This window comes from Eschscholzia californica, unplaced genomic scaffold (assembly GCF_041429995.1).
Source record: "Eschscholzia californica isolate CP2 unplaced genomic scaffold, dmEscCali1.0.p SCAF_3, whole genome shotgun sequence".
In the NCBI taxonomy this organism is placed as follows: domain Eukaryota; kingdom Viridiplantae; phylum Streptophyta; class Magnoliopsida; order Ranunculales; family Papaveraceae; genus Eschscholzia; species Eschscholzia californica.
The window spans coordinates 66111864-66138125 of record NW_028238420.1 but is presented as its reverse complement, the minus strand read 5'-3'; the positions used below and the strand labels follow the sequence as shown (position 1 = coordinate 66138125).

Sequence of the window (26262 nt, the reverse complement as noted above, 5' to 3'; positions counted from 1 at the left end):
ATAGTATGAATAAAACAATGGTCCAAGGTTTACATGGTTTGCACCACGCAAACAGCGCACTCACGTGAGCGAATGGGCGTTTTAGAGGCGCCCGCACGCACTTTGCACGTGTGCATCGTGCTAGGAGCATATGAGCCTTTGTTTTTATTTTTACACCAAAGACAATCCGACGGACCAGATTAAACCTGTGGATAAGTACCTCCTCTCTCCAAAAGGGGTGTGACTGTTCCCTCCACTTTTGACTGTTTGTTAACAATCACCTCTCACCTTTAAATAAGCCATCAAATCAGACTTCAAGATTCACTTCGAATTAAGAGAGTTTAAAGCATTCAAGAATTCTTCAATACTTACTGACGTTCGATAGATTTTCAGATCCAAGTACATCCGATCCGAAAAGGTAATCCATTTTATCATGGGAGACAAATCACCTATACTGTTGGTACAATAAACAAGAAAAACTATTGTCTTAAGGAAAGAGATCACTCGCCTCGGTTCTAATTATAATAATTTCTGTTATTTATCCTCTTTTATTATTTGAAATACAATTCTTATCTGAATTTAAAACAGAGTACGAACAATCTGTTTTCTTTTAAAGGATTTTCTTTTATTTAAAATCCAACTTGTTTATCTCTGATTAGTTTCAGAATGACATTATAATTCAGAAAAGAAACAAGACGATAAAACAGCATACCAAATACAACCGGAACAACTTTTGAAGAAAGCGATATAATTTATTTTTTTAACAAAGCGAATTTCAAAAAAAAAATTCTTCAAAAGAACAATAATTAAAGAGGCGTTTGAAAAACTCAAATAATATTAAATCTAAAGATTCTTATTAGTTACCCAATAAACTAAAAAATTTACTTGAACTCTGTGAATGGGAGGATTCATTATTGGTTGGTCCAAACACACTATGAATGTTATACCAAGTAACTTCCATGTGCACAACTCAACATGGAATCTTCTTTTCTATAATCCTATAGGGTCTTAATAGTATTTATGGAGGGCAGGCTAGGTTTATAGGGTTTTAGGGTCCTATCATATCTAAGTTATACCTTATTAAAGGGTTTGTTGTCCCCCTTTTACTACTTGATCCCCTTGCCGTGGGGATTTGCTTGCAAATGCAAGTGATGATAAAGGGGGATAATAGGCACTAACAACTCTAATAAAGAGTAATGAGTTGATATTCGGGTTGTAATTTTCTTTTACTTAAAACTATACTAACCTGCAATATTTTTATTTCTCTAATATATTCAACTATACTTTCTTAATAAAATTTAGTTACGTTAGTTTTGTTATAATGACAAATGATATCCACCAAAAAATTCAATATACATACAAGTATGTAACTACTCTGCGGAACTATCCCACCACTGGGTTGGACTCGCCTAAGCTCGGAGCATATCTCAAAGTGACCTATTAAATGTAGCAAGCAAGTGGATTAGTGGATATGTGCATACGCCTTCCACCGGCATCAAGTGACTCACGATAACAAAATGTGTATCGGTCTTTTTTCCGCAGCCTACCTAAATTTTGGTTAGGAGAATAATGTGGTCCGTACATACCTCAATGAGTTGCTGGAGTACAAAATTTGGATTGTTAAATCTACTTGGGAATGAAATTGATATAGTTGTTTGTTTCTTTTATAGTACCAAACAACAATATTGATGATAATTAAGCTCCTTCTCTCTTAGATTTCAACTCCTTTGTAATACTACTACATGTATAATACTTATATAGATTCATCTATCTATCTTTCATATTCTTATGTCATTTCCTGGTTTTGGTCATCCCCATCTGCCCTCTTCAAAGGTGGTCTGTCCCCTAATAAGACACCCTCTCTCTTTGTCTCTTTTCATGAACTCCTTTGTAGTATCTATCAAATCTAGCAAATCCCGTTTTCTTTGTTCTTCTAATCTCAATTTCATTAAACTACTAGTCATTTTTTCAATTCATTTACTACCTCTGACTTTGTCTTAGCCCTGAAAATATAGTATATACTAACTTTTCTCAATCTGCAGCTTATCTGGCTTATGTTGCTCTCTCACCATGTTCACTTTCATTTTTTAAAACTACCCTTTATTTCCTTTCTAAATATACTTTGCTTAGCTGTTATTACTTTCATCTTACATCAAAATTTCTTACTTTTTTTTTTTTTTTTTCGTAAAGTCTCAAGCACAATTGACCATATTGTTTCCGCTTTTAGTATCATATAGCCAAGTTTACCAGTACAGAGTTTTGTTCTTCGTGAAGACTTCACGAGGTCACCCCAAAAGGTCTCGCCCACGATTAGCCCGACCATTAGAGTATGCGATGACACCGTGGATCCCTTACAACATTATTGTCCTCACTTAACCACATCTACCGTGATGCGAGGTTTTGTTCCAGACCGGAGGCCTCGTGATAGTTCCTCATCGCTCGTGAGCGTATCCGGAACCTCAGCTATAGGTACTCAAACTTGGTAAGTGTCGAGGGCCTTCTGGGTGGGCTCGTCGAGCCTTCTCCGAAAACAAATTTCCGTATTCTAGGGTTTAGACCTAGATGTCTGAGGTAGGAACAATAATGATAATTGTGAAGGCTTGGACCGTCACATTTTTAGATTTCTTTTTGGTGATCAAATTCACTATTGCTGACTCTATTAATTTGCTGATTTTCTTTGATCATTATTTTGGCATTGATTGATTACCAATGGGTTATTATTTGTCTCCAATTTTAATTTTTATTTGTGATTCAAAAGTAGGGTCCGTTGCTTTGAGAGAAGACCTCATTTCATGACAACCCATGATTTTATTAGTATATTAATGGCATTGTTTAAATTAATAATCCCCACATAATAAATATCGCATATATCCTGTTTGTTGAAATGCCAGGCTGAAGATAATAACTAGTGGGAAATATGTTATATTTTATCATTTCAAAGTCTTGTTATTATTTTGTTTTTAGGGTCTTATCTTAATTACTAGTACCAAACAAGAAGTTTTGATTTGGATTGTTGAATTAGTTAGAAGAGAAAACAGTAAACATTAGGTTACATGATTCATTTTCTTGTTTGTTACTAAAAGTCTTTGGGGTTCCTTAATGTAGAAACCTCCAAATTATGCAGAAAAAGCTTGTTGTTACCTATAATCAAATAAGACTTGAAATTCAAACAAACATTTTTGTTTGGAGCTAGAAATCTTTTTCAGCCAAAATTTTGGTAGAGCTAGATATAATTTAGATGAGATCATTAAAGTTGTTAGATATATATTCATGGTCATATAATGTAACTCTATACATGTGTAATTCTACTAAAAATAGGTGCTAAAATTAGCAAAAGGAAACCAATGACATAACGTATCGAGGATGACTTTGAAATGATGTTTCATATTACCATCTGATCGTTGAATATCCCTTTCATAAACACCGGACGAGCTGTTAAGGGGGAGATTCTTGCTCTCTATAGTTAGCTGATTTTGATTAAACTGTCATATTCATTCATGGGTACTTGATTTTTCTTCTTTATTGATTTTGTATTCGTTTATTCGCGATCTACTTCCTTAGACTTTCGGAAATATATATGAGCTCATTATAGAATTTATATTGCCTTTATCATTTTATCTTAACTAACTCTTGTAAATATATAAAGTTGTATGGTCTGAACTTTTGTTAAGGTTTAGGTATATCTCAATTTTCATGTGATTTTTGAGCTTATTCTATTTTTTATTTCCCATAAAAACCCATAAACCAAAAGAGAGGAGAAAAGGAACATCTTAGTGTAATCTCTTAAAAGGGAAATGGATGTAGTTTTGACTCAAAGATTAGCTTCATCTAATCAGACCTACCCAGACAAGGTCACATGTGTAGGACCTCTGTAGCCATCTACTTCTCCTACATTTCCTACTTGTTTTTTCTTTACAAATTTGTATTTCTTTGTTATATATAAATTCCCAAAATCCCCTCAAAAATCTGTTATTTAATCACTCACACTCTCTTATCAGCAGCTACCAAGAAACAGAGACCCATTTCAGAACACACTCACAGAGTAAAGATTAACATTAGAGAGAGAGAGAGCTTTGAATATGAGAGAGAAAGAAAGAGTGACCAACAAGAGGCAGTAGTATAATTAGTTGGTCTTGGTTCCTTCCAGGCTCTTTTCCTTTTGGCATCCTTTATGTTTCTGTCTGACTCTCCCATCTCTAGAATTCATCATTTTTATTAGTTCCCCCACTTCAATTAGTTTCTTAAGATGTTACCAAGTTGTGATCCTCATGATAGTGAAGGTAGTATGAAACTTTTACAAGACTTGACCACCAATGCAGAACAAATTCAGCAACAAATACTTGAGACGATACTAAATCAAAATGCTGAGACAGAGTACTTACGTGACTATCTTGGTGATCGTGTCGATAAGGAGATGTTCAAGAAGAAAGTTCCTATCGTTAATTACGAAGATATCAAGCCTTATATCGAACGAATTGCCAACGGTGAACCGTCTAATATCATATCATCTCAACCCATTACAGAGCTTTTGACTAGGTAAAATATAACCTCTTTATTAAGATTTTAACGAATAATATGTTTCTTGAATTTCCATCTTAAAAGATCGTGTTGTTGTTGTTCTTCAAACAGTTCAGGAACTTCAGGAGGACAGCCAAAGATGATGCCAACCACTGCTGAAGATTTGGATAGAAAGACCTTCTTATATAATCTTTTAGTTCCTGTGATGAACCAGTGAGAATCTAATGTCTCTCTTCCTTCATTATATTTGGATGTTTAAACTGATCACTGAACATTCATAAACGCTTTTATTCGCCGTTTAATTCATTTCTCTTTCTTGCGTTTGAAACTTCAGGTGTGTCGAGGGTCTAGACAAAGGCAAAGGAATGTATCTCTTGTTTATCAAACCAGAAATAAGTACCTCGTCTGGTTTGATGGCACGACCGGTGTTAACCAGCTACTACAAGAGTAAAAACTTCAGAAACAGGCCCTTCAATAGATTCAATGTTTATACAAGTCCAGATGAAACCATTTTGTGTTCGGATAGCAAACAAAGTATGTATTGTCAATTACTCTGTGGTTTGATCCAGAGAGATGAAGTTCTTCGGGTAGGAGCAGTTTTCGCATCTGCTTTTTTGCGGGCAATCAAATTCTTGGAGGAATATTGGAAAGAGTTATGTTCTAATATAAGGACAGGCAATATTAGTACTTGGATCACAGACCCTAGTTGCCGAATAGCCGTAATGAACATCCTTAGACAACCAAATACAGATTTAGCTGATTTGATTGAGTTAGAATGTAGTACAAAATCATGGGATGGGATAGTTAAGAGGCTTTGGCCTAGAACAAAGTACGTCGATGTCATAGTTACAGGGTCCATGGCTCAATACATCCCGACCCTCGATTTTTATAGTGGTGGACTACCTCTAATATCGACGATGTATGCATCATCAGAGTGTTATTTTGGGATTAATGTCAATCCGTTGAGTAAACCGGCTGATGTCTCTTACACTCTCCTTCCAAACATGGCCTACTTTGAGTTCATCCCTGTTGAAAGAACACATGAAGAAGCTAACCAGGGAATCCAGTGTAATGGGATTTCTGATCTTAATTGCTTGAATAATGAGCAAGAAGAAATCGTAACAGTTGATCTTACAGAAGTGAAGCTCGGTGGTTATTACGAAATTGTCGTCACCACTTTCACAGGTAACTCCCCCATCTCTTTCTTCAGACTCGTTCTGTTTCATAGTTATGACATAAACTTTTCCAAACTTTTATATTTTTTCGAGTACTGTCATCAAAATTCTTTATAATTTCAGTTTTAAGCTTAATTCGAGGTCCGAAACGACATATAAGAACATTTCTCCCCCTTGTTTTCTTAATTTCAGGACTATATAGGTACAGAGTTGGAGACATACTCAAGGTGACTGGATTCTACAACAATGCCCCAGAATTCAAATTCGTCCACCGGCGAAACGTTGTTTTAAGCATCGACACAGACAAGACAAATGAAGAAGACTTACTACAAGCTGTAACAGAAGCAAAATTACTTCTTGAACCATTTGGATGTCTTCTTACTGAGTATACAAGCTATGCTGATACAGCTTCAATCCCAGGTCATTATGTACTTTATTGGGAGCTTAAAATGAGAGAAAATGGTGATTTTCCTGAACTAAATGGTTCAGTAATGGAAGAATGTTGTTCAAAAGTTGAAGAATCACTTGATTCAGTATATAGAAGATGTAGGAGCAAAGATAAATCAATTGGGCCATTAGAGATAAGGGTTGTCACATATGGAACTTTTGATGCTCTAATGGATTTCTGTGTGACTCAAGGTTCATCTGTGAATCAATATAAAACACCAAGATGCATCAAATCTGATGAAGCAATCAAGATTTTGGATTCAAGGGTTACTGGGAACTTCTTTAGTAGGAAAGCTCCTTTTTGGCAACCTTATAGAATGGAAGCTACTAAATAAATTGATCACAAATTCTTATATTTTAGTAGCTTTTATGTAGTCGTTTTTCGATGTTTTAACCGGATTCCGGCAAGTGGGTATGTTGCAGAGATGAAGATTCCGGTATGTGAATCAGGAATTTGTTAGAATTTGAACTTTGTAAAAGCTCTACTCCTATTTAATTCTTCTTCTTTTTTTTTTTTTTTATATTTTTGTGGTCTTATTGTATGAGGGTGGATTCATGGGTAGTTTTGGAATCCGTTTGTAATGAAGAAAGTGACATCCTAGTTACTGTAACAATTTTATATTTTGTGCTTCAAATCTTGCCCAAGTTTGGTAGAGGAGTTGTTTTCATCGATCAGTTGAAGTTTGAATATGATATCTTGGATAATTAATCTCTAATATACTAATTATTCTGGTATAGTTTGAGTACCCGTATGTGTTTACTTCTCTGCTAAATTTAAACTTTAAAACAAGTCTGTCGAAAATAAACTTGTGTTTTAAGTTTTTTTTTTTGATGAAAGAACTTGTGTTTTAAGTTGAAAACTCATTCATTGGTACAAAGATTTGTTTTAAACTATAAAGATAAAAGAAAGAAAACAAATAAATATATCCATTAATTTTGGATTCAGATTTGAAAAAAAGAAGGCACTTTAATTTTTTGTTCAGAAAACAAACAAATAAACTTGTGTTTACGTTAATATCTTAATTATAATAGTGATTGTTTGGCTCAAACTGACTTGAAATGGAGTAAATTAATGTACTTCTAGAAGAGGTGAGCCACCAAACTTCTAAAATCTATGGCTTGGTTATGTTTTACCCTGTAATTTGTGTTCAATTCGCTGTTTTGGTTCTATAAGTGTCCTACGGTTCGTTTTGCCTCTTAAGGGTTAATTTATATACTACTTGAGTAACTTTTTCTAGAGATAAACTTAGGGGTCAAAAAAGAATTTCAGTCAAAAAAACTCATTCACATTAAAATTCAATTCATCTCTCCTCCATTTCATCACTACTCTCATCCACTTTGTCTCATCACTTCACCCACCGTCTTGTCTAATGAAAGTCGCCACCAATTTTTCAGGGGACTTTTAAAATGTATATACATATGTCTCTAATCTAGGAGTAACTCGAAATAGTCTGTTGGCATTTCCCTAAGACCGCGGCTTTGGGGAATAAAGAAAATTCTCTGGGGAATAAAGACTTTCATTAAAATTAGTCAAATAAGATTGACTTTTTATGTTTCTTTTTATTGCTAAGGGGCTTCTAATTTTAGAAGATGCTATAAAAAAAGGCTCCTCCATCTCATCACCTCTCTCTACCACTTCATGTTCTCGACACCTCATCATCTTCTCCGGCGAAAGTCGCCGGCCGACCAACCTTCAAACATAAAATATTTTTTTTTTATTTTCTCTCTCCCCCCTCTCTCTCTCTACATTTTTGTTTTTCTTTTCTTTCTCTCTCTCTCTAGAACAGATCTAGAGAGAGAGAGCGAACAGACCTTCTATGGAGGAGAACTTTCATGACACTATTGGCAAACATCCTTTCATTGTTGTTGAGTTCTACCCTCCATGGTATTGATTTTCTTCTGCCTCTTTCTTTTTCTTCTTATTCTGTGATTTGAATTTGTTTACAATTGCAGATTAAGATCTTAATTTTACAAAGATCAAAATACCCAATTCATACAGTTGTTGGTTAAACAAAACTTACAAAGATCTTTGTAAGTTTACCAACCTTGCAACCTTGCCGACAAGAATTTCTATTCTAAAACTAAACTTACAAAGATCAAAATACCCAATTCATACAGTTGTTGGTTAAACAAAAATCAAGAAACTGCCCTAATTTACCAAAAGTTGTTCGAATAATTCATCAAACCAATAACCTTAATCTAGATATAAAATAAGTCGCCTAATCAATTTCACAGAGAAAATGGCATAGGAATCAATCTTCGGGAAGTATAAGAACAGAAATTAATGGAACCTAATACCTATTTATCGTTCGTATGAATTAACACTCGTAATTGTTATGAAGAAGTAACTTTAGAAGCAATTAACGAATACCTAATAAATTTAGAGGGAGACTGAAACAGTATCTATCTTCTACAATTTTCTAGTATAAGAAAACTACTGCGCCCCCGTCGTTATCATAGGCCAAATCCCGTTGACTTACCGTTACCCATTCAAATTCACAAAAACATTGCCAATTACCATAACCTATCTTACTCCATATTAATTTTACCTTCTTTCTCTCTCTAGAATTTCCTCTTTCTCTTTCGTGAGAACAGTCTAGAGAGAGAGAAAAGAAAAAAAAAATGAGAGAGAGAGAGAGAAAATTAAAAAAGAAAAATTATGTTTGAAGGTCGCCGGCGACTTTCAAAAAAGTGTGTTATGTATTCCCATAAAAATTTATTCCCCAGAGAATTTTCAAAAAAATCTGGATTCCCTCGAGAATTTATTCCCCGGAGAATTTTCTTTATTCCCCAAAGCCGCAGCCTTCCCTAAATAGAAAGGGAATAGGAAAGAAATACTCCACGTACTAGTAAGATCTAGGGCCACAGATTGTTAAGCCCTTTGTGGCCCGTTCTTGTTCTCGTACCCGACCAGGACAACCAAGCCTGTAGAAGCCCAATTATTAATGGGCCCTAGAGATTATATTAGTTTAGAGCCCCTGTCATCTTATACATATGCAGGGACCTGAAATAATTCGAGGTGATATTGGTGCATTCATTATATGTTTGCCTTTTTATTGTGATCCGGAATATATATATACGTGGTGTAATATCCCACATATCAATGTCTAAAACACACGAGTACGTAGGATTTAATGTCGTTTTTGAAAAGAGATTCATGAGAGAGAAAAGATAGAGATTGAACACGAAGTAATATCTTAGATACATGGGCAAGAAATTCTCAAAAATTATAAATACAAACATATTAATGAGAAAGAGATGAAGGTATCCCACATATTAATATCTAACTAAGACATACAGATGCGAAAGTGATACAAAAGAAGTGAGGAGAATTGAGGCCGCTAGGAAAAAAAAAAAACCCAGGCCACTAGCTCCTCATCATCAAAGTGAAGAAACCCGGTGACTCAACTATAACACGAAATTCACACATTTAATGGAAACTGTCTCGATGAGCAGCTTCACTATTTCGGCCTTCAGATCAACAATTTCATTAAAAAAATTTTAATATTTCTTAGTTTGCAAATTTCCCTATTTATTTCAGAATTTGAAAGAATAATATCCTAAGTTATGGATGAGGAAGCAAAGGTTATAGTTAAGCCACGAATATGAGGAGTTGGGCACAAGTAAGCTGGCTGTCCCAAAACATGAAATGGGACAGTAAAAACAAACGGATAGGTCCCAAATAAAATGAACTACAAAACAAAGGCTGTTGTTTTAGGGTTTTGTTAATTGTCTGGCCAAAATCTGCATGCAACATAGTATATATATATATATATATATTTATTTATACAAAAAACATGTGTTGTTCTCAACTCTCAACTAACTCCTCCTACTACCTTATAAGTAATAACTCTATCCTCTACTCATTTTGCCCCACCCGGCCCGCTTCTAAGAATTAACATCAATTCCGTTGTTTATATCTGAATCATGCATGCAGTATATATTATAGTTAGAGTAGTTTAGTTATTTTCTGCCTTTTAATCTTTTACTATTTATTTGTCTATTTACTGTCTTGTAAATCTTACTACAACTATTAATGAAACCCATCCATCCTCCCTTAAAAGCTTATCTCTTCTTCAATCTTGTTCTTTTGCATATTTGGTATTTCTACCTATACCTATTCGAGTAATATTAGTGTGGTTCCTAATTAATTTGAAGCAAATGGCTTATGTAATTCTAGAATCCAAATCAAACATAAAATTCAACACATAATCCTATGTATGGAGTATTATTAATAATGTAAGATTATAGGAAGTCAGAGTTAGGTGAGAGTCGATAGATTAGAGGGTAATGACCACAATGCCGGCACCAACCACAAGTCCACAACACTAACCCCACTTTCCATATTTGAAATTTTTAATAACGGCCCTCTAAATTAATTTCCTTTTATGTATACAGGGCATGATTTGTTTCATTAGGGAATCACACCCTACTTAATATTATTGTAACATTATTTAACTTGTCTCACTGATAAGACGGGGATTATCCAAATTAATGTATGAGATTGACTTCTCACATTGTATAACGTCTGTAAGAGCTGCATTTCGATATATATATATATATATATCGACCACAAATAATTAATGTTAGAAAATTTGTATTTTCTCTGAAAATAAACATATACAATTAGAAATACAATCATTCATTATGTATAACGAACAATATCGTGTTGATTACATGTGAAAAATATTAAGAGAATACTATAGATGGAGGTTGATAGATCATATCAATCTATATATATATTGTTGAGGACTATACATGAATAATATTAAAATGACAACCACAAAGGCTAAAAGTGATGATAACTTTGATTATATGATAGGAAATCTTTTATACTGTCATCACATGTTATTCCAATCTATCTTTTCACTTCTGCCTCATATCTTACATACACAATTTTGTCAATGATATAATATTTTAGTGTGTGTGTGTATATTATATTATATATATAGCCACACTACCATAATATGGGAAAAACCACCAAATATAGCTCCTCTCTGTAGTTTGGAGGAAAATACTTTTGCCTAACAAATACTGTGAAAACATGCCCTGATCTTATTTTTAATCTTTTTCTTATAGGTAGAACCGTAGAAGGTAATGTGATACCGTCATTAGACCATTATAAGTAGCTAATGAACAAGCAAAATACAACATGACTTTTCAAGATGGAGAAACTCGTGTTGTCATCAATGAAACATAAACAATTCTACCATATGTTTTGGAAATTTATAGTGAAATCTTAAATATCCATGATCCGAACATTTTTATTTAAATGGGTTAAAATTTATAGTGAAACGAGAGTGTAACTCGTGACCGTGGGGCACGGACAGTTTTTTCAAATGCGTTACAGATCGAACAAACTATGCGCACGATCATAAGTTATTCGTCATATTTGTTCACTGTTTACATACTTCAACAACTAATTCTAATTCTAATAGAAAGTAATTTACATTTGAAAAATGTTATCCAAATTCTTTTCTAATAGGACCGCAACCATACAAGGAAAACTTGTTAATGGAAAAAATACTAATTATTTATATATTCGTAAATATCATGTAGTTTAAAAATAAAATTTAAAGATAAAAATTGAGTAATATGTGACTTTTCTTTTTTGACGAAAAGATAGATGGGACTTAACCATGCATGTGTTTCGATGAAGAGTGTGCAAAAAATATCTAATAATTTAGGTTTAATTTTCCGAAATATACGGGGTTCTTAAACCAAGCACTCGTGGGGAACTATTTGAAGAAAATGACAACTTAGGATTATATAATTTCATACAACATCCTTGTCAATTGACTCAATTTTTGGAGGTTTGTAGCAGCACACTCACACTTAATTCTACTTTCTCTCTCTAAACTAATTTGGCATGGGATCCCACTTTTTGGTAATCTGTTTCATGAGAGAGAACAATAATAATTAAATCAAAGAGATAGAGAAAAAAAAAAGTCTCTTGTAGAGAAAAGGACTAGTCCATAAGCCCATACAAATAGACTACCCCATGTCCCCCGTGTGGGTTCTTCGTGTTTAAACATTGAGAGTGAAATAGAGTGATCAGGGTCAATTCATACATCATACATGTAAATATATGAATTATTGAACTCTTTAGATCTAATCTATCTAGTTTCTAATTGTATGATCATTTTAGGTTAATCTATAGTCCTTTTCAAAAAAAATTATCATAAAAGGGTTAGCTTTTAGGTGTCGTTTGGCAACACTAAAATAAGTTACTTTTTTGCTTATTTAAGTAGAAAAGTCGAAAAGTTAGTTTGGTACGCAAAAATTACCGACTTCATTTAAGTTAAAATTTGACTTTTTTTTGTAGTTAAAACTTTTAGCTTTTGACTTCAAAGTAAAGTAACTTTCCTTTGAGACATGCATGAATTTTACTTGACGAATTTTTTTTGTCTATCTCCGCTCCACTACCACAACTAAACTTCTACCATACCATTCTACCCTCACCACCACCACAATAAGCATTGCACCTCCCCCACCACCCTACCTCAACTACCACCACCACACCTTAACCACCACCACCATACACCACCACCACCTCGACAATAACCACTTTGTAGCTCCACCACTACCACCATCACCGTACCTTCACCACCACCACCTTACCTTCACCGCCACCAACACCACCACCACCTTACCTTCACCGCCACCAACACCACCACCACCGTACCTTCACCGCCACCACCACCAGGACCACCGTACCTTCACCGCCACCACCACCACCACCAGGACCACCGTACCTTCACCGCCACCACCACCACCACCATCGTTACCACCTACATATCTAATCCACCACCTTTACCACCATCACCGTACCACCTCCACCATAACTCCGTCACTATCACTCACATACCTTATCCCAACCATCACCACCACCGTATCCCAACCATCACCACCACCGTACTTCCACCACCGCCATACTTCCACTACCATCACCACCATCATACCTCCACCACCACCGTTGTCACCATCATACCTCTCTACCACCACCATTAAACCTCAACCACCAGCACACCTCATAACCATACCTTCATGGCACCATCACTACCACCAATATCACCACTACTTCGCATACAAGAGTAATCGTGGAAATCATAAATAAATTTAATTAAAATCAACTATCTCTATTAAAAAGAAAAATAAAATTATCAAAAGTAAATTGAGTTGCCAAACTAACATTTTGAATTTTTTTTACTTATAAGTAACATTTTTGCCAAATGTACTTTTGAAACTTTTTTACCTTTTTAAAGCAAAAGAACTTCTACTACAAGCAAAAGTACTTCTACTTTTGGTTGCCAAACGACACTTTAGAATACTAAACATTTTTTTTCTTTTTTTGAAAAACCCATAGTTAATTACTAATTATAAATATTCAAAGTTTATACAAACTTACTGTATATATTGACCTCGTAACAATGGAACAAAACTATAAATGAGAAGCAACATTTGAATGCCAATTGTACCCGTGATAGAAAAAAAGGATGTTTTAGAAATACTTAAAATAGCTAGACAAATGAAATAAAATGATATGTTTTGTGTGATTTGAAAGTAATCTGAATTCAATATCTGATAGGAACGTTGTCTAGTTGATTTTATGTAGTTGATGTAGTCTTGTCGACCCACAACCTTTCATATATCAATCCCACAATGCAAATCCCCCCTTGTCTTAATTCAAAAAAATGGAGTAATAATTCTGCGTCAAAACAAAGCTCATTAGTACTTGAAGCGTGTAGCAGGATTTGGACCTTTTTTTGAGGACATATTGTTAAGATTGAGACTCGTTTCAAGTGTCTTACTCAGTCTTTAAGAGCATCTCCAATGCAAAACTTAAAAAAAACTCTATTTGGCTTATGTGTTGAGTCTCAATTGAGATTCTCTTTCCTATGTGGCTAACTTGAGTGTCTCTAATTCAAGTCCTTCTCCAATGCAACACTCTAAAAAACTCTAATAGATACACATGTCATACATACATTTAATAGGAAAAAGTGGTTGAGAAAGAAAAGCTTTCTATTGGTTCAAAAATTAAATTTGATGACTAGGACACTTAAGACTCTCAAAAGAGATCCCAAAAATAGAGTTTCTAGTTGAGACATCTTAAAACTTAATGTTTCCACATCAACTTAAGATCTCAATTGAGTTTTGCATTGGAGAGGTTTTTTCTCAAAAAAAACTCTAAAGTCCTAGGTGGCACTTAAGATTTTAAGATTGAGTCTTGCATTGGAGATGCTCTAACTTCTTCATAGGCCTCATAAGTAAAATTTCTTTTTGAATTCCTATCAACACCCTATATGCAGGCAACTTTTGCACCAGTTGCATTTGGAACGGAAGCGCTTATAGAACTTCCTATTGAGCCTGGGCTCGATCCAGCAAAGTCATAACCCACTTCACTTGGTTGCTAATATGGCCCTAATCAAGGCCCTCTGGGTGCCTATAGAATGTTGCATTGTGGAATTTTAAATGCACTCACCATTTTGTTAATTACACTCATCAGATGAAAGGTCATTTTTGTTCAAGTCAAATAAGATGCGAGTGCATATAACAAAAATGGTGAATGACATAAGTACTAGTAACACGACAATGGAGGAGGGGCTTCACTTTTTTAAAAGAAAAGAAAAAGAAAGCTAGAAAAGGCGATGGTAGTTCAAGAGAAGGCCATAAGATGTCTTTTTTTTTTGGTTGCAAGGGGCAAGGGCCATAAGATGTTGATAGTACAAGAATTAGTTTGTTGTTCAAAAAAAAAAAAGAATTAATTTGTACTAATAAGAGAAGTGTAAGACTCTTCTTGGTTTTGGGGATGGAAGTTCACATCTCAAAAGTTTAAATCTCTCAAGTGCTTCTCATGATTTCCTTCCTTGTCCCACAAGTCAAAAACCCCTCCAAATAACTCTCTACAATAGGATAACCTAAAATGACCATCACATTCATTCTCACATACCATATTAGATGGCATCAAATTATCTAACTATTCATCATCCATATTTCATCAAATATGCAGAGTATTCAAATTCAAATTGAGATAGGATTTATGCTGAATAAACCTTAGTCTTTTGTTAGAGAAGTGAGTGGTGAGCTAATCTAACTCTCTTGATATTTAGAGGTTGTAATTTTGTATTGTTAATGACACTTTTCTTCACAAAAATTTATGTCTAAACTATGTTAAATTTGCAAAGGACTGTGTATGATACTTTTTCATCTAAAGTCTGTTTTTTAGGCAACCTAACAATTAATGATAAACTTTTTTAAATTATGTGAAAGTTTCATCACCAAGAATTTGTAGGCATGTTTGTAGTCTCCGCACCCTATAAACAAATAAAGACTACTAGTTAAAAAAAGTAATAAGTGATTCAATTGAAAAAAAAAGTGTAACTTAATTGAATCAAATGATTTCTCAAAGTCTTAATGTTGATGATGATACCCAACTACTCCCCACAATAATGACATTGTATCTAGAAATATAAAGACATGTAGTTATCTATTTGAACGGAATGATATTGTATTAGAAACTATATGGTTGTGTCCTGTAATTGTCACACCACTAATTCCCTTCATAACATAAGTATACACACACACACGCGCGCAGACACACACATATATAATAACTCATATCAAACCCAAATACACATCCCAATGTGCAATCCGGGCCCAACTCTTATCTCTAGGATTTCCTATTTTCTTTTAAACCCTCTTTTGCCCTCCTATATATATCCCTCAACTCTAACAACTCATATCTTTCTCTCTCCAAAATCTGATTTAGTTTCTCTCTCCAAAATCTTTTTCACTTTATCTCTCTACCTAAACCGATTTTGGAAACCCTTTTTTTCCACCTTCATCTATCTACAGTCTTCATCTCTTCCATCATCATCTTCGTTTTCACGTTTCTCTCTCTAATATTGTCATCATCTTCATTCAGTCATCACCTACATCTCCAAACCGAGTTACAAAACCCTTTATTCCTTCAGTCATCATAGAGATAAGCCATCAACTTGTTTGTTTCTAGACTCATCAACTTGTTCGAATCACCACATTCTTGTCCTATAAATCCAGGTAACTGTTGATGTTGAATCTATTTTTTATGATTTTTATGCTCTTGTTCTTCCTTCTCGTCTACTGTTCTATCTGTTGATGTTCGTTTCTGGATTGTCCGTACAGTTCTACCGCTGTCCGTACAATCTGCTTGTTTCTGTTTCAACTTTAACGTTTGTTTTAACATTTTCTAAAATGTCTGAACACATGGTACATGTTAAAAGAAGTTTTTCATGTGTTAACACATTTGTTTCATAGCTATTGAACTAGCAGTTAGACCAACATTTGATAGAATGATTAGACATTGCTTCAACATTTTATAGAATGATCAGACATTGCTTCTTGGACCACCTGATTATACCACATATTCGAAACAATCAGTATAATGTTATCTATCATTTTCACATAAACTCACACATTACGTATAATTCTACGACATTCTCCATGATAACCAAACATTCCTACGCATGTCAAAACATTATGCTCGGTGTTTAGACATTACACTAGATGTTCACACATTTGTTAACATTTTAATACAGTTTATGATACTTTCATAACATTCTATTCAATTTTGCAGTATGGAAACTGAAAGGTCACTTTCTACATCTCAAAATAATGAGAAGAAGTTAGTATGTGACTCATGGGGCGACGTATTTACGGAGATTGGGCAAATATTCCCCGGTGGTGTCAAAGCTTTTCGAGACGCTCTTGGTCGATATACCATTGCAACCAAGAACAACTACAAATATATCAAGAATGAACCAGGTCGTGTTACTGCCGTTTGTTCCAAACCCGGATGTAATTGGAGAGTGCACGGGGTTGCACCATTGGGCTGTAAATCCGTTTTTTTGTTGAAAGAGTACGAACCGAATCACGATTGTCTCGATGTTGTTCTCAAACCTGCGGATCCCAAGTTGTCTAGTAAACTTGTTGGCAGCCTAATGAATGAAGACATCAGAAGACACCCAAATTGGAGTACTGCTGAAGTTAAAGAAAAGTTTCAAGACGATTACGGTGTTGAGTTGACCTATTATTTTTCTTACGGTGGTAAGAAGGTAGCCATGGACAAAGTATTTGGGCAGGAGGGTGATTCCTACGCAAAGTTGAAGTGGTACGTAGATGCTTTGGAGAGTACTAATCCCAATAGCATAATTGATTTGCAAATCGAACCCACTACCAACCGATTTGTCCGAGTTTTTATTGCCCTTCACGCATCTATCCTTGGGTTTCAACACTGTCGCCCTGTGATCTATATTGATGGAACATTCGCCAAAACTCGTTTTAATGGCTGCATTTTGGCTGCGGTTACCAAGGATGGAAACGACGGTATGTTTTCATTTTCACATCACATGTTAACATTATAGCGTTCCTGCTAACACGTGACAAAATGTTAGATCATGATCATTATTGACGCGACATAGATAAAGATGCGGCGTAATTTACTGAAGTCATACCTCATTCCCAAATATGGGTTTACATTTCCAAAAATGCTTATACACTTTTGATACATGCATCAACAGAACTAATTTTGTATTTCATTTTTTTTGGTTAGGTCTTTTCCCCATTGCTTACGCAGTTGTGGACATTGAGAATGATCAGAATTGGGATTGGTTTTTGCAAAATTTGAAATTAGCAGTAGATCCGATCAAACGTTACACCTTTATTTCGGACAGACATGCTGGAATTCTAAAAGGCGTGAAGAACGTTTTTCCCACCGCTCATCACTCATTCTGTGCTTGGCACTTACGATGTAATCTGAACTTGAGGATACGTAACGGGGCGCGCCAGTCACGTTATTTTCAGAGTCTTATGTTTACGGCGGCACGTGCATTACCCGAGAGCGAGTATCACGCAACCATTGAACAAATGGTTGAGATGGGTGGAACCAATGTCGAGAGGTTTTTCCAATCCCTTAATCCGGAATCATGGGCAGATTCCTTTTTCCCAGGGGATAGGTATTTTGTTTTCTCTTTTTCAGTTATTTTTTAACATTAATCATATCTTTCTGTTATGAATGGCCATTTGTTCATGTGTTCCGTCAGGCATATACATGTTTATACATTTCGCGCAATGTTTTAACACGACACGATGTTTTACAAGCATCCCATTTAATGTTTTTTCACAGGTATGGCGCCATCACTTCCCAACTGTCTGAGAGCTTCAACAACATGGTCAAGAAAGCCCGCGTGCTCCCTATTACAGCATTGTTGGATGCCATAAGACAGAAGATTATGAACAAGATGCGAAAGCATAGAGACGCTTCTATTGGATGGAATACATTTCTTTGCCCATCCATTAACTTGGAGCAACAAGCGAAATACAAAGTTGCGGAGACTTGGAGATACGTCGAGGCAGCCCCACTTGTTTATGAAGTATATTCTACTCCACGCCATTCCGTAAATCTTGGTACTCTCACATGCTCTTGTCGGCGTTGGCAAGTAGATTCGCTTCCGTGTCAACATGCAATGTTATGCATCAACAAGACTCGTGGTGATAGTACATGTTTTTTCGATCCGGTCTGGACCGTGGAGGCTTACAGGAACACATACCAACATTGTGTTTACCCCGTTCCAAATTTTGACGAACCATATACTTTTGATCCATTAACCAAGACTCTTCCTCCACTAGTTAGAAGGGCACCAGGCAGACCACGTACAACAAGGTTGCAGAGTTCCGGAGATGTTACCAGGAGGAAAAGAATATGTCGCAGGTGCAACCAACCCGCTTATCACAACAGTGCGACATGTCGAGCCCAACTGTAGTCTCATTTCCCTAAATGTTATAACATTCACCGATATGTCTCAACATGTAACAGAGTGTTGTTACATTGTGCTCAATGTTTAGTAAAATCTTTTTGTCTTTAGTATATATATTTTTTGTCTAGTGAATATGTGATAACATTCTATAAAATGTTCAGTGAATGAATCCTTACATGTCTTACTATTATTTACCATGTGTGAATATTATGGATTTTTTGAATACATTCGTATTAATGAAGGAACATTATTACATATTTCTGAAACATTTATCAATTTGTCTCAGCATAGAAAGGAATGTTCTAACATATCTGTGTATGTTCTTCCCTGAAACAAACTCTAAGGGGACAATGCATGTCACACATGTTGTTGAAGAAAAATAATAATATATTCAAATTTACTTCATATTGTTTTAACATAAACATCCCATCCAAAATCATTGTATGTTGTTAACATCCCAAAATAAGAGAATTTACAAACCATATTTGTTTGTAATCTAATCAAGAATGAAGTCGTTTCGGGTTTAGTGATATGAACATAACCCGTTACCTGAACAACTACTTCATTTTTGATTAAAAAAGATCCTTTACAAAAAAAACATACACAGGGGAAACTACTTCAAGCTCGGGCCATCCTCCAAGATATCGTATTCTCTTTCAAAATGTTGTGGGTTAGCTTGGCCCTCTTCCTTTGTGCCAGGGATACCCAATCTGGGTTTTCTGTACGCTGTTTGGGTCCTATTGTCTTGCAGTCTGCCACGAGCTCTTCAATTTTCAAAATGACAAACAGACCGCAATCCGGGCTGTTCAAGACACAAACGAAATGTTAAAGCATAACCCATAATGTGTCTACAGTCACAGACAATTCTGAAACATAATGTTAAATGAGACTAAATTATTAATAACTACGTGTGTTTTTATCAAATTTCTAAAAACATATAAGTTTTTGTTCCAACATTTCCAGGAATGTTGGAACAATTTCAAACTAATTAAAACATGCATCATAATGTTGGATCAAATAAAGAGTGAGAACACTTACTTTTCTCCCTGAGTAGGGAATTCTGGCTCCCCAACGACATCTGCATATTTTTGTTGGGTTCCAAACATTGTGAACCCAACTTCTTCCATTACATCCTCCACATATGCCGCGTACTCCCTGGCATTTTCGTAACAGTCCTTGGCCTTCTTCTTGTCAAATGACATTGAGTCATAATGGGTCCACCTATGGAGAAATACATTGTATATCAATAGTGTCCAGTGACCCCCCCTTGCTGCGTCCCCCGTTGTTGGGTGGCAGATTGGTGCACACACAAACAAGATCTCCGGTTTCCCAGCATTATTACTCAACGTGCGATTGAGCATTCTTTCGATTGAAGCTAGGTTGACCTCCGACTTGATCATCGTCTGTAGAACAGACACAAAGTTATTAAAATGTTCACTCATATAAAAGATGATGATAGGAAAACATTCTAATCACTAAACTCACATAGATTTCTGATGGTAGACATAGGACACTCTTTTCTTTCAAATCCTCGTGATTAGTGACGAAGGAACTAGCCCAGTTAATAACTTGTGAGTCGCACTCCAGATTCATCATCAACATATCTAGCTGCTTCCCACAAATGTCGTTGATCCCATTACTGAACCAGACTTTTGTGCTGCAACATTTGAAAAAACATGTGTCACAGTTCCTAATGTCATGACATTTGTGATAATGCATGGACATTACAGTAAGCAAATAAAAATGCATAAACACAAACTGCAATGTGCAAACATAACTGTAGATGCATGAACATTACAGTAACTCTCTCGTACCTTTTGTTACTTTTCCTGATGAATTCTTCCAACAGGCCCTTTTCTTCTTCCTTCAACTTCTTCCACACCGGGCTTCTTTTCCAGTTACCTAGCTTCTGGCCTTCCTCCTCTGCTGCTGACCTTCCACCTCCCAACTCTACAATTTCATCTACATTAATTGGTTTTTTCTTCTCGAGTTGCTTTCCTTTCTCGGTCATGGTTCGGGTTCTTGGCTGTGTTTTAACCCTCTTAACCAAAGAGTTTGGTTTGTTTTTATCTTTCTTTTCCACAACTTCAGCCGTTTCAACCTTTGGCTTATCTACAAAATCGTCTTCAGAAGAACTTTCGTTCTCCACGATCTCATAGTTCTCATATACTTTTGCCACTTCGCAAACCTCTGAAAAGAAAGCTGAAGGCCAAGTCAGCTGAAAGTTTTCTTCTTCCGTCTCATTTTCACCTACATTCAAAAAACTTGGAAAATGCTTTTCACCTGTCCCACCACCACACGTTTAACTAGTCAACATTCGATAGAAAACCAAATCTTAACATAAATTATTATCCAATTCTCGATCAATATATATAAACGTTAGCACGTATGTTCAAACATTTTACGTATTTATGTGGGAGAAGAACACTTACTTGTTTGTTTCTTATTTATTACTTAGCCGACCAGTCTATTGTCGTTCGTTCGTGGTAAAAGAAAGTCTTCAATTGTCGTGGTAAAAGACATCGTGGGAGTACGATAGAACTCTTTTACTTACCGTTTATCAAAAAACTTGTAACGATGGCGGAACAATTTATGTTCATACCAATCATCTGACAAGTAAGTAAGAATTTCAGAGAAGATAGATAGATTGCACACAAGTTAATACGTTGCTTCAAAAAAATAAACTAGAAATAAAACCAACTTTAATCAAGCAAAGAAAGGAATGTCAGACAATATTCATTACTTTGTTATAACATTATCTCAAATGTTGAAGCATTCTGGTATTTGCTCCAACATTTCCAAATTCTAATCAAGCAAAGACAGGAATGTCAACAGAAGTAAAGATTTGCGTGAGCATTTACTCACTTGACCCAGCACCTTGGCTCACTTTCTGCTCCTGCTTTTGGCCCTCTCCGGAAGCTTGACCCCTTACCGACTCATCAGAAATTGCCTTCTTACCCTTATTGTCGTCTATTTTTGCTCCTTCAGTTTGGGCTTCGGCATCACTTTCTTTTTCGATGCTGGGTTCTGCGTTTACTTCTTCCGGATTTTCTGGGGCTACTTCCTGCTCCACTATCTCCTCTCCACCATCTCCACTCTCCACCTCTTGTCTAACCTCCTCTCCAACATTCACCTCATCTCTACCAACAGTCACCTCCTCTCCAACAGTCACCTCATCTCTACCAACCTCTTCTCTAACATCCACCTCCCCTCCTACACCAAAATCAAACTCCAATACATCATCTTTCTCTCCTCTCTCTCTCTTCATCCTCTCCAACTCCTCTTTTAATACTTCTCTCTCTCTCTTCACCATCTCACACTCTCTCTTAACCAACAAATTTTCTTCTCTCAACCTCTCATTTTCCTCCTTCAACTTCTCCACTTCCTCCTCATTCATCTCCTCCACCACCCTCTCCGTGAACTTTAACAACTGTTCCTCTTCCTCAGACTCTGCCACCAACTCCACCTTCACCTACAAGAAGGTATACATAATGTTATTATCTCAACATCTCTAAAAAAAACACATGCACATAATTAAATGTTCCAACATTCTTGCAAATGTTCCAACATTTTCCTCAATGTCACTCAGACATCAGTTATGTTAGAACATTTTATAAAATCACAAAGACATTTTAAGAAATGTTGAAACAAATTACCTGCTCCTCTGTGATGCTTTCCAACTCTTCTTCCAGTCCTTTAAGGAAGAATGGCTCGATCACCCATCGAGCTATTCTAGGACTGACCCCTACTTCTCCAACCAGGTCCTCATGGATCCTGGTGTGCATGCAGTACCAGTACTGCAAATAAATTAAACACAAATAGGTCAGAAGTGTTTTTCTGTATCATCACAAGAAATGGAAACACATTTCTTACATTGCCCAAACATTCTAAACAATGTATCAGCATTACAGAAGCCCCAACAGAATGATGAAACATTTTGAAGAATGTCAGAGCAAACTAACTTGATTTTTATCACTATAAGAAATTATGAAACATTTAAGTGCATTGTAATGAATACTTACGGGGAGAAGAGTCAGGCATCCTGAAGCTTTTGCCGGGTCTTCTGAGTGCTTGTTTATTCTCTCCATCATGTAGGAGTGAATAGCTCTAGCCCAGGAAACTCTTTTCATCATTCTCTCCGTTTGGAGATTGTGATAAAAACTCCCCACAACAGAGGAGCCGGCAGCTGAAGCGAACAGGAAGGTGGCTGCCATGTACATGATCCATAGTTTCAAGAACTCAATGGCCGGAGCCTTTGTTCTTGCAGCCACATGCAACGCCTTTTCTATGCTGGGACCCCCAAAAGATAAAGCCTTTCCCTCAACAACACAGTCTTTGAAATACTTGGTCAAAAACTCGTCTTTAGCCACATCTATGGTGACATTGGTTGGGAATGCTTCGTAAATTTGTCCTTCCATGGGGACTCCCAACAGCAAAGCAACATCTCCGGGAGTGAACTGAATCAACTTCCCTCCGATGTTGAAGGCTTGGCTCTGTTTGTCATAGCAGTACAGAAGATCATAGATGGCTTTGTTCGGCTTCTCCGACACATTCTCTGTTCGAAAACTAAAACTGGTCACTGCCTTAAATAAGGCCCCGAATGGTGAAGAAAGCAACATCTTCCTTTGCTCTTCAGTAATAAATGACATCAATTCCCGCGCCACCTTGAAAACTGCTTTGAAGTTACATTTGTAATTGAAAGCAGTTTTCTTCTTCTGCTCCACAGGCTCTTTTGGTTGAGGCTCCACCATGGGCTCTCTCTTCTTGGAAGTATATCCTTTGTGCTTCACACAAAAAGTAACAGATATGTCAGCACATTCTACAAAATATACAATACTACACTGAATGCTACATCACTTAAAATAAAGTCAGATCATTTTGGATAGTGTCCACACAATAAAGCAGATGCCAATGCTGGTCTACACAAGAATGAAGGATCACTAATTGAAACAACATTTCAAAGAATGTCATCACACTAACAAATATGTCAGATCATTTTGGATAGTGTCCACACAATAGTGCATATGCCAATGCTGGTCTACACAAGAATGAAGGATCACTAATTGAAACAACATTTCAAAGAATGTCATCACACTAACAAATATGCCAAAACATTATATGAAATGTCAACCCACAAACTTTAAATACAGGACATGGTAAAAGATGTGTATACAATAAGATACCTTGGCTTGTTTTGGACTTGATACTTTTTTGCCTTTCTTGGAGGGCCCAGCAGAGGTTGCCTCTTCAGCAGCCCTCTTCCTAGGGCTAGCACGAAGGGGTGTCTGTTGTTTTTGCACAGGTGCGTCTCCTTTTTTTGTGTTTTGTTTCACCATCTTTTTGTAATCTGCAAAAGCTGTTATGTTTTGTATTAGACACCCACATGTTCAAAACAAAACACAGAATGTATATACACAGTCAAAAATGTCTAAACATATACTAATTTTTTTTACACAACTATAAATGTTAAAACAAACACCTATGTTTTGTATTAGACACCCACACGTATCAAACAAACACAGAATGTATATACACAATCAAAATGTCTAAACATATACTAATTTCTATTTCACAACCATGAATGTTTAAAAAAAATCATTCTGTTAATCAACAACCACAGACACCCATTAATCTAGATCAAATGACTAAATTTCTCCACAGAAACCTAAATGTTTAAACAACCCTAACCTAGAAACTTGATGTAGTATCATATACACCCAAATGACCTTTCTGTGTAGATGCATGCTTTCGAAATGACAAACAACTATCAAAATGTTTAAACATAATCCAAAATTTCCTCAACACAACCCAGAATGATAAACCAAATCATGCACTTCATAAACAAAGACACCCAAAAAACAAAGACAAAGTACTAAATGTCTCCACAGAACCTAACTTTCGGTTCACAACCCTAAATGTTAAAACAAAACTAACCTAGAAGCTTGATGAAGAACCATAAACACCCAAATGCTTCCGAAATCACAAAACAACAACCAAAATGTTTTATCACAAACTTTGTAGCAACTTAACCCTAAAACTTTTTCGAAAAACAACCCAAAATGATTTATCACAGACTATAGATCAGACTACTAAACTTGAAATCATAAACCCTAATTGTTTGAAAACTCCCCCAAATTTTCAAAAACCCCTAAATCTGTACCGAAAACCACAGATCTGAAACAAAAACCCCAAAAATGTTCCAACAATCCTAATAATTACCAACAACAGAGAGAGGATCAAGAGATAGATGAAGAACAGAGACGTACCTGTTTTGAAAGAGAGAGAAATCGAGAAAGAAGCTTGAGATTCGTTGAAACAGAGAGAAATAGAGAGAAAGATGAGTAGATCCGAAAGCTTAAATAGGTTTGTGTGAGTGATAATCGGTGGTAACGTTTCGAATGCAAGAGGCGTTAATGGCTGGAGATTGTTTCGCTTGAAAAAGAGAAAGAGAGAGAGACGGAGAGGCAGCTTTGAATCGTTTGATCGAGGTAGAGAGGAGAGATAGAGAGGAGAGATAGAGAGGAGAGATAGACTGAAATCGTTTGAATGAATGAAGAGAGAGAGAGATGGCGTGGGTTTGTCTTGATGGCTGGTCAGTGTCGGGTCAAATCGAGTCAGAAGTCAGGGAGGGGAAGGGGTTTTGGGCGGGAAATGTGTGAGGGATAAGAGAGGGAACAATTTCTTTTAGAGGGATAGAGAGGTAATCTAACATTTTGGGTTTTTTTTGAAATATAAATCCCTATTGGGTTGGATTTCCTATTTGGGCTGGGTTTTTGGGCCTTAGATTTATCCTCTCTATATATATATAGTCTTGGAGGCAACCTCTTTTTTTTATTTTTAGTATATGGGATAGAGAGAAAATAGAAAAACAAGAAAGAAACTTACAAAAACATTCAGCTTGATTCATGGGCAATGGTCCCTTAACAAGTACATAGCCTTGTGAGTCTTTCATTTTCAGCAAACTAATTTAAAAAACTCTCCACTTCCCCAAACAATTATAATAATAATAATAATAATATATATACACCCTATATATTATACAAAGGATTCCGTTTTCGAATTCCCATACTTCATAATTTCATGCAGAAATATAAAATTAATTTTGTAATTTCAAATATTGGTATTAAAGTAATCACAACTTTTCAACAAGTTTACTCTTCTAAGTCATACGAGGACTTTAATAAATATTGCAGTTCTCAACTCAATCTGTAGGTTAAAATTTAAATAGAGTTTCTCTAAAGACTGAGTCAACCTACCCATTCATAGCTTTTTAATTTTTGTGGCTAATCTCAATTTATCTTCTATAGAGTAACAAAAAGAAGAAAAAAACTAAGTGCTTTTATGCCCTA

The 26262-nt window shown here is 35.8% G+C and overlaps 3 protein-coding genes across 4 annotated transcripts; 2 read left to right on the top strand and 1 right to left on the bottom strand.

Moving 5' to 3' along the window:
- Positions 1 to 1961: 1961 nt before the first annotated feature.
- On the top strand, positions 1962 to 6754 carry LOC147553561 (indole-3-acetic acid-amido synthetase GH3.17-like). 2 transcript variants are annotated; one of them, XM_086666123.1, is made up of 5 exons: positions 1962 to 2461; positions 3981 to 4515; positions 4609 to 4710; positions 4832 to 5682; positions 5865 to 6754. In XM_086666123.1, exons 2-5 carry the CDS (start codon positions 4226 to 4228, stop codon positions 6452 to 6454), a joined length of 1833 nt encoding a protein of 610 aa, XP_086522249.1. In that variant the 5' UTR covers positions 1962 to 2461; positions 3981 to 4225; the 3' UTR covers positions 6455 to 6754. The 2 variants fall into 2 exon arrangements, with proteins under 2 accessions (XP_086522249.1, XP_086522250.1); XM_086666124.1 differs by lacking the exon at positions 1962 to 2461 and adding an exon at positions 2473 to 2550.
- A 9977-nt stretch (positions 6755 to 16731) lies between these two features.
- Positions 16732 to 19103, top strand: LOC147553560 (uncharacterized). The gene is made up of 3 exons (XM_086672499.1): positions 16732 to 17483; positions 17710 to 18112; positions 18283 to 19103. Exons 1-3 carry the CDS (start codon positions 16736 to 16738, stop codon positions 18917 to 18919), a joined length of 1788 nt encoding a protein of 595 aa, XP_086528625.1. The 5' UTR covers positions 16732 to 16735; the 3' UTR covers positions 18920 to 19103.
- Positions 19104 to 19282: 179 nt separating this feature from the next.
- On the bottom strand, positions 19283 to 25720 carry LOC147553559 (uncharacterized). Its single transcript, XM_086672601.1, has 9 exons — positions 25180 to 25720; positions 24097 to 24269; positions 22936 to 23697; positions 22570 to 22710; positions 21779 to 22385; positions 20728 to 21196; positions 20399 to 20570; positions 19952 to 20316; positions 19283 to 19715 (listed from the first exon to the last, which is right to left on the bottom strand). The coding sequence occupies exons 2-9, from the start codon at positions 24247 to 24249 to the stop codon at positions 19532 to 19534; spliced, it is 2853 nt and encodes a 950-aa protein (XP_086528727.1). The 5' UTR covers positions 24250 to 24269; positions 25180 to 25720; the 3' UTR covers positions 19283 to 19531.
- Positions 25721 to 26262: the final 542 nt, after the last annotated feature.

Bases quoted from the DNA above. Each gene is read 5' to 3' on its own strand.
- LOC147553561 (XM_086666123.1), top strand. From the start codon at position 4,226: ATGTTACCAAGTTGTGATCCTCATGATAGTGAAGGTAGTATGAAACTT. The intron at 4,516-4,608 runs GTAAAATATAAC...TTCTTCAAACAG, and splicing joins ATTACAGAGCTTTTGACTAG to TTCAGGAACTTCAGGAGGAC. The intron at 5,683-5,864 runs GTAACTCCCCCA...TCTTAATTTCAG, and splicing joins TGTCGTCACCACTTTCACAG to GACTATATAGGTACAGAGTT.
- LOC147553560 (XM_086672499.1), top strand. From the start codon at position 16,736: ATGGAAACTGAAAGGTCACTTTCTACATCTCAAAATAATGAGAAGAAG. The intron at 17,484-17,709 runs GTATGTTTTCAT...TTTTTTGGTTAG, and splicing joins TACCAAGGATGGAAACGACG to GTCTTTTCCCCATTGCTTAC. The intron at 18,113-18,282 runs GTATTTTGTTTT...GTTTTTTCACAG, and splicing joins TCCTTTTTCCCAGGGGATAG to GTATGGCGCCATCACTTCCC.
- LOC147553559 (XM_086672601.1), bottom strand. From the start codon at position 24,249: ATGGTGAAACAAAACACAAAAAAAGGAGACGCACCTGTGCAAAAACAA. The intron at 20,317-20,398 runs GTGAGTTTAGTG...TCTGTTCTACAG, and splicing joins GTCTACCATCAGAAATCTAT to ACGATGATCAAGTCGGAGGT. The intron at 19,716-19,951 runs GTAAGTGTTCTC...TGTCTTGAACAG, and splicing joins TTCCCTACTCAGGGAGAAAA to CCCGGATTGCGGTCTGTTTG.